The 14,973-nt window shown below is 32.3% G+C and overlaps 2 protein-coding genes across 2 annotated transcripts; both read right to left on the bottom strand.

The window, feature by feature from the left end:
- Window positions 1-2,805: 2,805 nt before the first annotated feature.
- LOC121224312 (uncharacterized) lies at window positions 2,806-6,847 on the bottom strand. Its single transcript, XM_041107363.1, has 10 exons — window positions 6,575-6,847; window positions 6,098-6,157; window positions 5,941-5,980; window positions 5,235-5,413; window positions 5,058-5,096; window positions 4,869-4,955; window positions 4,436-4,496; window positions 4,012-4,136; window positions 3,214-3,305; window positions 2,806-3,080 (listed from the first exon to the last, which is right to left on the bottom strand). Exons 1-10 carry the CDS (start codon window positions 6,620-6,622, stop codon window positions 2,966-2,968), a joined length of 846 nt encoding a protein of 281 aa, XP_040963297.1. The 5' UTR covers window positions 6,623-6,847; the 3' UTR covers window positions 2,806-2,965.
- Window positions 6,848-9,228: 2,381 nt separating this feature from the next.
- LOC107886062 (uncharacterized) lies at window positions 9,229-13,115 on the bottom strand. The gene is made up of 4 exons (XM_016809868.2): window positions 11,216-13,115; window positions 10,366-10,512; window positions 10,020-10,136; window positions 9,229-9,942 (listed from the first exon to the last, which is right to left on the bottom strand). Exons 1-4 carry the CDS (start codon window positions 12,734-12,736, stop codon window positions 9,340-9,342), a joined length of 2,388 nt encoding a protein of 795 aa, XP_016665357.2. The 5' UTR covers window positions 12,737-13,115; the 3' UTR covers window positions 9,229-9,339.
- Between the last annotated feature and the right edge of the window lie 1,858 nt (window positions 13,116-14,973).

Below are 14,973 nucleotides of genomic sequence, written 5' to 3'. Positions count from 1 at the left end.
CACTAATTAAATTAAAATAAATTAATGTTACAATGTTCTTAATGTCATTTTCACTATTTTTCACTTTCATCATCAACTTTCAAAAATTAATTAAATTAATCTTTTTCAATAAAAAATTTGATAAAGTGTTAAAATATTAAGTAGGCAAATTTTTTTTAATATTTATCAACTTTTTCGAATTTTTTAATAAGCTGTATATGCTCTGCTAATATACATGGATTGCCACTAATGCATTTAAATTAGTGGCATTAAAATTTTAAGGATCTTCACTTTTTCTTTCAATTAATATTAATAATTTCACTAAATTTAAAAAAATGCTTTTAAAAAAAATTATGATGAAAGTGATAAAGAAGAGTAAATATTAATAGTTAAAATTGTCATTACACCCAAACTATTTGTGTAATTGTAATAAATTATTATTTTATCTCTATTTAATTTAAATTGACATAAATAAATAATAAATAAAAGAGTTTAATCTTTATAAAACACTCAAATGATTAGTTTATATTTGATAATAAATTTTTTTATCTAAATAGTTGCCACTATAAAAGAGTTTATTCTAAATCATCTTATTTATTCACAACTTCAAAACTAAGTTCGAATTTTTAAAAACTGAGCCTTGAAGATAATGTATTAAATACTAAGAGCTCTTTAAAAGATCTCAAAAAAATTACGCAAATAATTTTTTGCTGACCCACAATTCAATTGCATCAACACAAAAGAGATAAAACTTGCTCTTAAAGTTAAGTCTTGACAACTTTTGAAGTAAACTTAACCATCCAAGATCAAGTCTTAAATCTAAACTCTTTCTAAAATCATTTTCAAAATAAAGTCTTGAAGAATCTTGAATTCAATTTGAATTAAGTTCTCAAGCAAGCATCTCTCCAAATCCCATAAGAACAAATCATCACGACATTTAGAACAAACCACATCCACCTAATATTAAGATTAAACAATCTTCGGATTCCACTAAAGAAACGAATCAAATAATTCTTTTTGTTTTTAATAAATATCTAGAGATCATAATTTCTTTAAAATTTTAGTAAACAAAATTTGTCTTCAAATAATCTAATGCTTGTCTTCAAAATTTTGAAGTCAAATATTTAATTCAAAATTTATTTGCAAATTTTTAGCATGCATAGTGAAATAATCTTTGCAATTCATTTCTTTTCTGCAGACATCAAATTCACCAAATTTGTGATGTCACTTGCGAAGAGTCTCGACAATAATATAAATATATGACTACTCTTCTAGAGAGACAAATGACTCTTCTTGTTGCAACAAAACTCAATTGAATAGGTGATCAAAACGTTTTCATGAGATTCAATTAAATATATAAGTTGGTGCAACCAAACCCCTACCAACAAAATTCAAAGAAATGGTCAAACCAAAGTTGTTGACCAACTTTAAAATGTTTCTTTAAATCAACTCAAGGAGTTTATCAAGAAAGTCATGAAAGATCAAACAAATAATGTATGTATAGAAGCACGCAAAAGTCATGTACTAGAAATTTATTAACCTCCTAAGTTTCAACAAATTGATTACAATAAAAATTTATATCAACATATCGTACACTCGTAAAAATTTACAGAAATACTAATATTGATAAAGATTTCATGATGAAGTAATTTGTCCAATCATTAAAAATGAAATGCCTTGATTTAATAGTAAGATTAAAATTCTAGAAATTTTGAGATTTTAAGTTCGAGTCTCGCCTTATATAATTTTCATGTTACGGAACATGAGCATTTAAAATCTCAAACCTAACTGCCTACATGCTTAAGATGATGAAACTTTATTTGCAAATCATAAAAATATTTAGGTTAAAATATGTTTTATGCACTTTTCATAGTTTTGGAATTTAATTCATATACTTTTATTTTAAGGGATTTAATCCCTCTGCTTTTTAAATTTCAAAAATTTAAGTCTAATTCTTAACACTGCTAATTTTTTATTAAATTTATTGGTGTGACATTTTAAAATATAAAAAATACTCATTTAATAATCATGTAACTAAAATAACGACGTTGTAGTGAATTTGTATTTAACAAAATAATTTTAATAGCGTTAATAATTGGACTTAAATTTTGAAATTTAAAAAGTAGATGAACTAAATCCTAAAAAAAATAATACAAAGACTAAATTTTAAAATTACGAAAAATACATAAACTTATGACATATTTTAACGAAATATTTAATAATACTCATTTGTGAAGCCTACAATAGGGTTAATTGGATTAAAAAGTGTATGAAACATTCCACAACAAATCAAAATAAAATTTTAATTATTATGCTAAATGTAGTTAATATTAAAGTCAATATTATGTATATAATAATTCATCATTCAACACCTAAAATACATAATATAAAATTCAATAAATTTAAAAACATAATTAAAATCTAAATCTATTTAATTATTATTTGCTAGTAGTTGATCGAAACAAAATTCAAAACTTGTCTGGTTTACTACTAGAATGAAGCATTCCAGCTTATACATACAGTATCGAAGTGGAATTGACCATCTTGATACAGTTCCAACGTCCAATAGCAATAGAGATTTGGAAGGAACAAAAGAAACCGCTGAAAAATAAAACTAAAACGAACATTTGCCAATATAGAGGCCCATCTGATAATCTCTTTGTAGAGTTATGCCAGTGATGGCCGAAGGTGAATCCTTCTAGTTTTGAAATGTCATCCACCCATGGTTTATGTAAAAATTTCACTAAAATTAGAATACAAGGAGAAAGTCCAAAATTAACTCATAATACAGTTCAATTTAACTTTAGTCCGTATACATTATTAATATAAAAAAGAGAGATAAAATTAGCATTTTCACTCACGAACAAAAGAGTTTACATTTCTTTCCAACAAGCAAACACTGTGATCTACGTAATCTAAGTTTAATAAAGAACAAAAAGGGTGGGGGGGGTGATAAGTTGGTCAATAAAAATTAAAGAAGACATTTTCACACATCGGTCAATATCAAAGAAGATACAATCACCACATAAGCTAGAAAAAAGAAAATGGCTATCTGAACGAAAAACTTGGGATTTTCTCTCATGTTCGGAGATGTAACCGCCCTGCAAAACCAAAACCACAATTTATTCATCCTGTTAAAACCTTGTGGATGGTCAAAATGGAGTACAAAAAGATAAGGAAAGTGAAATTATGATACAGCAGGTGGCTTTTGTGGATGGTGCAACCAGATTTTACCTTGCAATTCGCTGTGAAAAACGATGAAATGGCAAACTCTGGATGAAAACAATTCCTGGTCCTGTTAGAACGGCTGTAACCAAATTGTCACCCTGCAGAAAGAACAAAAAAAAGTTACAAGGCCATATGCGAACATCCCAGTCACAGGCATTGAACAAAGTCCTAAGAAGAAGTAGTGTAATCAACCAAGTGCCATTCAGTGTGCTCATAATAGAGAATCAGAAGATCTGACTTTTATTGACAACAGTGGCAACTACCAGATGACAATCTTATAATTTCACGTCATAATTTGTCAAAGATTAACAATATGTAATCGCTAATTTTTCTATGCTCTGTTCGGGAACATGGATTTGAGAATTTGAATTTCATTTATCATGTAAATTGTAAGAATGAAATGCATATGTTAAGGATAAATTAGTTAAGATTCAATATAATGTATATTAGAAAAGTATAAAAACATGGATTTGTCAAATCCAAAATAATTTTAAGAATTTCAAATTCATTACTAAATAGGCATCTACCAAATCCATGGATTTGAGAAATTATCATGAGTGCGACATTTCTAAATAGTTTACTACTTAATTTACACTATTTTTGAAATTCAAATCCAAATTCTAAAATCTTAGTTTCCAAAAGCTACCCTAAGGAATACCGTTAACAATAACAAAATTGTTGGCTGAAATAAAATAAAAAATGCTTATACAGGCACACAATTGTAAAAAGAACAACATACATGCACCAGTACCCCCACTCAACTACTTCCGTATCAGAGAAAAGAACTAACTGAAAGCATCTTACCCCAAAGACTGCTCTTCTTATCGGACCATTGTATTTGATTTGAACATCGATGGAAGAAGTAAGGGCTGCAATGCAGGAGATATCAACTGCCAATACCTCCCCCACCTCAAGATTTTTCTGCACAACTAGCAAAAGAAAGAAGCCCACAGAATCCCAATGGTCAGCTTACCTAGGTGTATAAATCTATAAAGTCAAAATTTTGCTGTAACTAGTAAAAGGAATATGTTATCAATGATTGGCTAAACAATAGGAAAAGACTTCTTTGTCCTTTTCTTTTTCTTTTAACTTTCCAGGAAAGGAAGGCGAAAACAAAAAGATCATAAGAAAAATAGAACATGCTCTTTCATGACCTCTAATGTGCTATCTTTTGAACTCAAGAAACTCAAAAGACGACTAAAGGACGTACGAAAGAAAAGCTACATACCAGATCCACCAGCAAGGATAAATGCAAGCCCCTGGCCAGTTAACTTCTGTCTCAGAAATCCCTGTTATGCCAATAGCACATCCATCAAATACATGGATAAAAACAGCTTAAAAAAACTGTGAGCTAAACCAAAGGAACCAAATCTGAAATATATCTGAAAAAGATCTTTGAGGGGTAATTATTCTGTCCACTGCCAGTGGAATACAAATATTCCATAAGCAGATTCAGGACATTAGCATTTGCCCCTAAAATAAATTTAAAAGTTTTTAAAAATAATATAAAGGACACATGTCAATGTCCGAACTCTGCTTCTGGAATTTTTTTATTCCACTGGTGGTGGACAGGATAGTAACTCGATCTTCAAGTACAGCTTGCATAAGCATCCAAGAGATGAAGGAAAAATGAGAAGAAAATTAATTTATCGTTATGTCACCTCTACACCAGTTACAACATTCCGTGGCCGCTGATCAACTGTATTATTGACCTTCACATCATTAATAGAGCAAAGAAATGCATCTGGCTACAAAACAAATTTACAATATGGCATTAAGACACCAACTAGTGCAATAAAAAACAAGCTAATTTTGCAACAAAAATGAATTCCCTTGAACAAGTCAGCTACCTGACATAAAAGCACCCCACCAAACATTGCTAAATCAATCTGTCAAAATAAACATGAACCAGTATTAACATGTAGCTCACAGTTAGCATTAACAAACAACCATTTCGGGATCATGAAGTACTCAGACATGACATGCACTATAAATAAGTAAATAATTATTGAGTTTGAAATACAAACCGGGAGAACCCTTGCAAGAGAAGGTGCAGCAATGCCAACAAATCCATCATTTGGACCATTATTGCGAAGAGCAATACTAGTTATGCTCTTGCCAAAGAGCCACTGCCACATGCCTACCTCATTTTCAGGGACATAAGTATTTTCCATCTCAATGGACCCAGACATGAAGCACATGGAACCTGCATTTTGTTATAGTCCACATCAACTTTGCATGAATTGAAGTTTACATGATAACAAACAATAACTAACAAATGCAGCAAGCCAATCATCTTATTGATCAAGCAGTACTCCTTACTGATCTTCAGCAGAGGATCTAATGTGATCGTAATTATAGGCAAAACCAATAGGATACAACTAGATAGTTCAATTGATAGTAAAGTAACTTCTCCATTATATTCAACTTTGACACTTCTAGCCACTACTTGTACTACAATATGATCTTGGCAATAGAAACTGTAGCATTTCAAATTGTAGAATATAGAGCTAAACTCCTAGCCTAGCAACCAGGAATTTACTTAACACAATATCTAGAAAGCCTCATCATTCATGAATTTACCATGAGACATTAGTGTATAATCACCAAAATAATTAAACTATGACGACGGCCAGCATCATGAAAGCATGAAGACCACATACCTATATTAAAACACAAGACTATAGTAGCATTAACCCAACCAAGGGATACAACAAAAGAAAAATAACATACCGGGTTTTGCAATAACCTTTTCTTGTGGCTTCAACATTATCTGGTAAATGAAAGAACCATTACCAAGATTAAAAAAAAAAAAAAGAGTTTTACAATGTAGGTACGAGATCATAGGCTAAAATCAAAAGAAAATTTCTTGATAAAACCTTGAAAGTACCTGAACTATTTGAGCTTCACCCCCCAATATTTGAAATGGGGTCACAGCATCTTGCGGACTCTACATGATTTTGTATCAACAAGAGATTATTGCGGATATAAATATACATGCTCAGACATCCAAACTACACAACATTAACATTCTAGTTTCATTCGGAAACTGTTTCCCCAATTCGGCAAACAATCTAGCTAACACTTTGGTTACTGCAGTCTATACAAATTTGTATATAACTTGGTTATAAACGGATCAATTTCAAGAGAAATTGAATTAAAGTAAGCTCTAATTAAAGAAACCCCAAAATTTACAAAGCTTCAACAATGCGAGTAAATCCTAACAGATAAACTGCAAAAGTAAAGCCTAAATTCCATTAAAATTTCACGCCAGCTTGTGAATCTTTTTACCTTAGTTTTCTCATGAAACAAGCAAAAAATCAGTAAAAGGCTGAGAGCAAAAAGAAACATTGCTTAAGAACGTTACCTGATACACGTAGGGTTGAAAAGGAGTGGAAAAAAAAGGGGCAGCCATGGACGAGATCTCGAACTTGAAATTAAATTCTTCGATTTCGAGATTTAATCCGAATTCTCTACACTTTAATCACACATGAGGGGAAAGTAAATTTAAAAAAAAAAATAGAAGAATGTTTTCTATGCGTTTGTTCTTTATCGAAGCAGGCGATCTGAGATGAAATACGTGGAAATTTAAGTTACGAAATTAGCCTCGATGATTTCAGTTGTTGCCGGATGAACTCGGCGGATAGAGAATGTTGCTTAGTGGCTTTTTAGTCATTTAGATTTTAATCCGGTCATTATTGCATCTTTTGATGACATGGCGTCATGTTGTTGGCAATGTTTCAAATCTCGACGTGTTCCGGAATTGTTAAAGTCAATTTTATGTATTTATTTGGTAAACTTATAATGTAGATACCTGTACTATACATTTTTGACTAATTTCATTCTTCTGTTATAATTAAATCTTAGTTTTTTTTACTTTTCGAATTATGTATTTTATTGATTCTTTTTCGTTAATTCTATAAGTATTTTAATGTGATTTTTTGAAATATCTAATGATGTAAAATATGTTTTTGTAGTTGACAAATATTACACTTTCTTCTTCTTCTTTTATTTTTAAAGTATGAAGAAAAAAAAAACTATCCAATTATGTAAGGAGTATCAATATATATAACATTATTACATCTTTTTACATTAAACATTTAGAAAAAAATTAACAAAAATTAGCTTTGGGGTTGAAAATACATATTTGAAAAAATAAATTGAAAATAATAAATGATTAGTTAAAAATAATAATACAAAGACATTTTAAGATAGAGGAGAAAAATCTTCAAAAAAGATAAAAAAGAAAGATGGGAAAAGTGCAGCAAGAGAAGCTTCTCATAGGCCATAGCTACGAGTTTGAGATGTCCCTCTTAATTTACAGTTTATGTTCGAAGTTTGTGATTATCTCTCTCAATAATGTTGTGTCTAAGGTTTGGACCTATGTCTCCTCATTAAAAATACAATATATTTTACCATTACATCCAACGCTTATTTGTCGGATTAGAGTATTCATGAATCTTCAATTTTTTTATTAGATTTTAACAATATTTTAATTACTGTTTGTAGTATCTATAAATAGTAATCCTCTAATAAATTTATTTTTATGAATTCAAAATTTTTCATACAAATTTATTTTATTTTTGCATATAATAGATTTGGATTTTCAAATTCATAATTCGCATTATAAATTTTCACTTAAAATATTATTTGAAATTATTAAGTTGGAATATTTAACACATTCAAATATTCCACCGATAATTTAATTAATTAGATTCAAATAAAATTACTTAAATTTAATATAAATAGTAAAAAAATTCAAATTCTAAAATAAATTTACAAATTCAACTGGATTAAATTCAAATAACTATTATAGACATGGTTTCCCGGAATGCCATCTACACCAATAGTTAAAATGAATCCCCACTTAATCTCAATTGATACCTGTCGTTTTTTTCTTTTCTTTTTTTAGGGATAAAAGGCAACACTATTTTGTTCACGTTTGGTCTTTATTGCACCCTTTTTTATATAAGTTTCAATTCAGTTTAGGGAAAGCATTATTTTTAGGGGCTTGGAACGGATTTATGGGATGTGATAAAATTTATTCTTTTTTGAAAATATATGAAATGCTTCTATACAGGATCATCAATTATTTTCCAGATAGGCATATGCCTTCCATGGGATTCTTTTTATTGACATGTGTTTTGCCTGTAAAAAGGAAAAGGAAGAAAAGCACTAAACTTATATTTGATAGCACCATCTCCTTGTATTTTGTCCTATTAGGAGTAGTTTCGTATATCTACAATTAAGAGTGAAATATATCAACTAACTAAAATTGAATCTATTTCTCCCAGATTGGAGAAAAATTCAGGGTCTGTAGCTGAAAATAGTGAGACTCATAATTCAATGAATTCTTCACAAGCTAGTTGGAAAAAGTTTCAAACAAATCTGACGATACTGTTTTTCTTAATAGATCCAAGCTTTTTCGTTCTTTAAAGTTTTGATCAAGGAAATTCTAAGTTATTTTTTCTTCCTTTATTTCATTGATTTTTGTTGCAATCTCATCCATTAATATCATTGTTTTTCGAAAACACATTCATCAAGATCATCCGTAGAAAGAAAAAGGAAAATTGATTTTGACGCTTCAAATCCTAAACCAATACTGTGTCAACCACTTGGTTAGCTAGCTGTCATATGAAGCTTTTTTGTGTTGCATATTAATGGCTTGTTTTCTTATTGTTGGAGATGAATGATAGAGTAATAATTGGAAAGGAAGATGGGTTTATCCCCCATATAGTTGAAAACAACATTATGTATAACTAGGCGAAAAAGTATCGCGCGTTTTTAATAAACAAGGGAATTCTGTTTAATATCTCGATGCGAAATTAAAAACCAGTCCTGCTTGTACTTAATGTTTTCTTAAGTTTATAAAATATAAATAGCAACTCCCCCAATATGTAACTTTGGACCAAAAAGAAGTATATAATAATAAGCCAACGAAATAGGAAATAATAGACAAAAAAAAAAAAGTAATGGAAGAGATCTGTATGGAGTTCAAAAGGAAAGAGAAAAAAGAAGGGGTTTGCAAAATTTCTTTCTTTGCTTCACACGTTGCTGTTGCTTTAGGAGATCAAATCCAAAAAAACTGAGAACCATTTCCTCCCTATTCGTATGTTTGATTTATTTACACTATCAATGGAACAATCCACAAGCTTTCTTCAATACACTAAATACAACAAATATGAGCAACACCATCACCACCTTCTTGGAAGCCAACACCCTAAGATTTATCCTTAAACCGTGTTTTCTCATTAATCTCGTTGTTGTTGTTCCCATCATTAAAAGCCAAGAACCAATTAAGCAAACCAGAGTTTTCACGATCTCACCTGATCCGTTCAGGTTTACTGCATCACCTGGGATGTTCACATAGAACCACTTAGAACCCACATCATTATCTTCTGGGCGGTTTAGGCCAAGGCTTTCATTCAACCAACTGGATAACCAAATAAGCAACTTTGCAAGCCATGCAACCTCATCATCGGAGATGGGGCGTTTCATCCAGTCACCCTTGTATGTGACATTAGATGATGTTTGGTCGCCAACTCTTCTGGGCTTGAAGAGCTCATCACGGGTGTGTTGAGGCTGTCTCAGTTCAGGTGAAATTGGAATTGGCTTCACCGTAGAGCCACCAAACAAGTAGCTCACTTTTTCTTTTAATGAATCTATGATCTGCAGGCTGTGCGCGTGTGCAATATCACCACCTTGCAACTCAGCTTCTGCACGCAATATAAACAACTACACCAACAAAATCATTGTCAACAGATGACAACACGTATTGCTATAGATTAACAAATGTTAAAAGTTATAAAAACCTGAAGTAGTCGTTGTCCTCCATCTTCCCCATCACTAAAGAGTTTTAGATCTTTGTTCCAGTTTTCATGCAAGAAAGATCCATCAGCATCACTTTCACATAATCCATCCTCCCAATCCTGATGTCACCAATAAAAGAAATGGTGAAATAAAATGTGATGCTGAGACAGACAATTGCGCATACATGCTCAGTCTTAACAAATATGGGAGTGCCCAATGAACCCACCTTAGAAAATATTACAAACTGATAGATGAATTTTAAAAAAATGAAACCTCTAGATTTGGAGCCTTATTTGCTTAAACAGATGAGCGAAAGGAAAGAGTATAGAGATTCAGTTCATAATCTACCTTCAATTGTTCACGAATTGAAGGAACAATTCTATACAAGCTATTGAGTGCTGATTTTCTTGATACAGCTTGTTTAGAATGAAAAACCACATCTACGTTCTTTATAAGATCAACCAGCTCTTTAGAGGATGTCAACAAACTTATAACCTGTAAAATAAGATAAAGAATGAGAAAATTCTTAGAAGAAAAATAGAAGAGGGTATTCTACCTTAAATCATAAGAAAGCCTAGGTACATATACCAATTACCACTACCAAGTGCACACTGTTATCTGCCTTATTTCAGCATTCAGCTTAATACTTCTCTTGTTACTACACCTTAAGAACACAGTGTTGGGAGCCTATAAGATGATACTCAACCACGATTGAAAATGAGAGGGAATCTGTACCCTAAAACCATGAACAGGCTTCTAGCAAGCCTAGACAAACTTTTATTGTAAGGTCATCAAAAGAAATATCTTCCTCTAGAAGTCACTTGCCATAACTCTTCTAAAACACATACAATTTTGGGGCTTAGCTTATAGAACAATTCAAAATCTAGGCTTAATCTCCTAGGTCAGAACAACCGAAGCACCCCACCACAGCAACCCAAATTGAGTTGCCTACTAGAGAGCTCCATACACCAGCATTTCACAATGTGAAGGAAGGAAAAAAAATGTCCTTTCAGAAACTCAGACCTTTAAATAACCTCATAACTATAGGGCAGACCAGTTAGGATTATCCGACTGCAACCAGAATTTTTGGCTTCAACCAACCTTATATATATGGCTAGACCATCATATTTAAATCAGAAGTAATATACACAACATTTACTTAAACAAATTCCAGAATAGCTACAGTTAAGAAGCAAACCTTCAATACCATCTGGGCAATTCCTTCTGGATCTGTATGAAGGAACCTGTGTGCAAACCCAATAAAATGCATAACCAGTGAACTGTAGTATAGAAAATTAGACAGCACAAAGGCTTGCCATACAGGCGAATATCCAGAATTTTGAGACTCTGTTTCTTGATTCCTCACATCTTTACTTGATCCACTGATAACCACATCAAGCTCTGCAAAATCATCCAAGCTGATTGTCCAAGGCTCCATATAACTAACCCATACAGAGAAAACCTGAGATGTATTCTTCATTGAAGTTCCCACAGGAGAAAACAGGAATGTTCTCAGTATAAACCTATACAATGGCCTTTGTATCCAAGAGTTCCAAGAACCAACCGAACACACACTAGGCGACAAGGAAACCAAGTCCCTTGACCCCCCACTGTCAAAACCACCAGAAACTCTCCACCTTGGACTTTCATTACACTCAATATTGTCAAACCCATCTGTACTCATCACTGAGCTTAAATTCAAGTACTTCACAAACAACTTCACCACCTCACCCAGCCCGCTTGTTGGTGGGATCTCCCCCAACATTGACCTAAACGGAAATGACACACCAAAGGATTTGCATACATTAACAGGTAGTGGCGAAAAATCATTATCAACCAACCAATAATGCACAAAAACGTTTACCAAAAACTCAGCACGAACTATAACAGAACCATCACACTTCAAAGAGTAATTCAAAATTGAACTACGATAGGGTTGGTGAGCATCCAAATCAAATATAGGCACAAATGCACGAAGATAACCATATAAAAGCTGTATATAAAGATTACCCTCAAATTTTTGCTCCATTTCACGCTTACTTGACCCTGAAAACCCCCGAATTGAGCGTGTCCAATTCTCTAACCTAAACTTCCTGCTTCGTTTTACAGAATTCGAGTCCAAGTTTTCGCTGTTCCCTTTACAAACGGGGTAATAAGCGAACCAAAACAGGTAGTATTCGAAAACATTCAATTGAATTTGACACAAAGAGCCCTGAACAGCATCTTCCTTGACTTTACCTTTAAAGAAAGGGCACAAATCGGATATAACCCGGAAATATTTTTCGTTAGACAACATGAAGCGGACCCACTCGGGGAGGCGTTCAACAGGGAAAACGTATTTGACAAGGGAACGTCGATCAACAGCTGAAATTGAGTTCATCAAGGTTCCGTTTGGGGAAAGGAGAGAGAAGATTTTGGAGGATAAATCTGGGAGGCTAGATTGAGAGGCAAGTTCGACCCATCCATTGGACGGGGGTTTCTGAGACGGTGGCGGAGGAGGCAGTGACGAGGCGTCATCGAAGCCGAAGAGTTTGCAGATTAGGATAGGGAAGGTGATGGAGAAGAAATGGCGGGATTGGTCAGGTGAATGCGATTGTAGGAAGAAATCGATGGAGGCGCAGGTGGCGGAGATTTGGGAGGGAGTGGTGGAGGCGAGGATTGCAGAGGCCAGGTCTTGGGATCGTGAAAGGGAATCGACGGCGTACGAGTGAGGGAGCATTATTAAATTTTACGGCAAAATTAAAAAAGAAAAAGAGATTAGGGTTTTTGCTTTGCTCGGAAAAGAGAGACGCAGGGGGAAAGAAAAAGAGAGAGGAAGGGTTTTGGCCTTAAGCTTTATGAGAGAGATAGAGGGATGTTTTTAACTTTTCTAATTTAAATAAAAAGGAGAAGCAAATGTGGCGCGTTTTTAAGGGGGAGAGGATTTTTGATGGAGAATGATGGATAAGGCCGAATTTCGGCATAACTTTCTTCGGTGGTACCGTAGAGCTATTTGTTGGGTTTTTCTTTCTTTTTTTAAAATCTCTGCCAATCAAAGAAAGAAATAAATGTTGGTAAGATTTCTTAGCTCTAATAAAGTTAAAGCTGACTGATACCTCAGTTTGAAATTTATGTTGTTTCTTTCTTATAACTCTTCAATTATCGAATGAATTCTTTTACTGAAATGGTATTATTCTAAGAATAATTTAAATTTTGTTGTTATACTTATTAAATAAGAATATGAAATCATCTCCCACCTGCAGGATGATCCTTAATATCTATTTTAAATTTATGATTAGGGGCGAAATTAGATGGGGTATGTAAGGGTCTTACTTCCGAAAAAAATAAAAATTTGTCTTTTAATTCTATAAGTATTGCAAAGTTTTAAGTTAATTTAGTGGTAAAATTGTATTCCAATCTATCTCAAAATTTAAAATTAAATTATACCCTCTCCAAAAACCAAAAAAAAAAGTTTATTCCCTTAAAAAATATAAAATTTGACATTAATATAATGTTGCAATTATATTTTTAGCTCACTTCAAAATTCTCTAAAAAAAATTTGAATTTCGAATCTAATTATTATAGCGATGATTGAAGTTAATCAATAACACCATTACCAACCAAAGAATCAAGCCATAACATGAAGGTATTAACCACAGTATCAATTTGTCATTTCACGAATGTGTTTGATTGTAATCATGGAAGTTGTGCACTTTCTAAACAAACTATCTCAACTAAGAATCAAACATTCAATTAATACAAATGAATGTAGAATAGGATCATAAAGTTTGTCTAACTCGCAGATTTAATTTAGGACTCTAAATATTTGAAAAGAAATTTAGATTTTAACAGAACTCGAAACACTATCAAATCCAAGTCAATTAAAACAATTAAAACAAATAACTAAGATAAATAAAATAGAACAATAAATTAAAATTTAGAACAATAAATAAGAAAATAAATGGAAAAGATTGTGGCGTATAAAAGCCTTAAAAACAAGAAAATCCACAAACCCTTCAAACGGCTCTAATTTCCTCTCCAATAAAGAAAACTTTGTAATAAAAAGTTTAAAAATATCCCACAAACTTAAAAAAAAATTCTTGAATACTTAATAATTATCAAAATTTTGAAATAATAAAAGCCGATAAATACAATATTGAGTTCATATATAATAAAAATTAAGCCTAAAACTCAAAACCAATATGATTTAAACTCGAGTTAAAAGCTCGAAACTTGTAATTTCCGTAATAATCTCATCCAGAAATTCCGCTTGCGCAATCTTCACTAAAACGGTTATAACTTAAGTTGCCGAACTCAAAATCGAGTGATTTGAAGTGTATTTCGAAACTAAGAGATGGATCTTCGAATACTACAAAGACATCTTAATCCAAAAATGTCAGATTTCATCCAAAAATTTGTTGCAAGTCGACTAATCTTTTCAGCTTGAAATTTGACAGCTTGGTTGAATGGTTGAATTGACTTTAATACATTTCATCTATTCCATGCATGTATCATTCCTCGTTTCCTCAAAAAAATTCATCCTCGCATACTGATTTTAATCGAATCTTGGTTTGATTTGCTTGAGTTTTAATCTTATTGTCGGGCCTTGAGGTAGTACACGCTCATCACATCTATGAACCTGAAATTGAGTGTTGAGACTCATATTAACCACACTAATGTGTATGCATAGATGAGGTTTTCACCGGAATAATGGTATCACTAGGAACCTCTGCTTCGTCCTCACAAATTTATTGGAACTAAAAGTCTCGTATTTCATCTTTCAGTCCAAAGATAAATTCATCGGAAGGATTCTTGAGGGAAGCAAACTCAATTGCACTGAGAGATTAAATGTATTTGACGTCATTACTTTTAGAATGAAAAGCGGACGAAAAGGGAAACATCAAAGTTTCTGGCCAGAATTAACCATGACCCTAACTCTAGTTTTCTATTTATCTATCTAGCTTTTTCTTCCTCTGT

This window comes from Gossypium hirsutum, chromosome D12, assembly GCF_007990345.1.
Source record: "Gossypium hirsutum isolate 1008001.06 chromosome D12, Gossypium_hirsutum_v2.1, whole genome shotgun sequence".
Taxonomy (NCBI): domain Eukaryota; kingdom Viridiplantae; phylum Streptophyta; class Magnoliopsida; order Malvales; family Malvaceae; genus Gossypium; species Gossypium hirsutum.
Note: the sequence above shows the minus strand (reverse complement) of the source record. Positions and strands in the feature narration are given on the sequence as shown.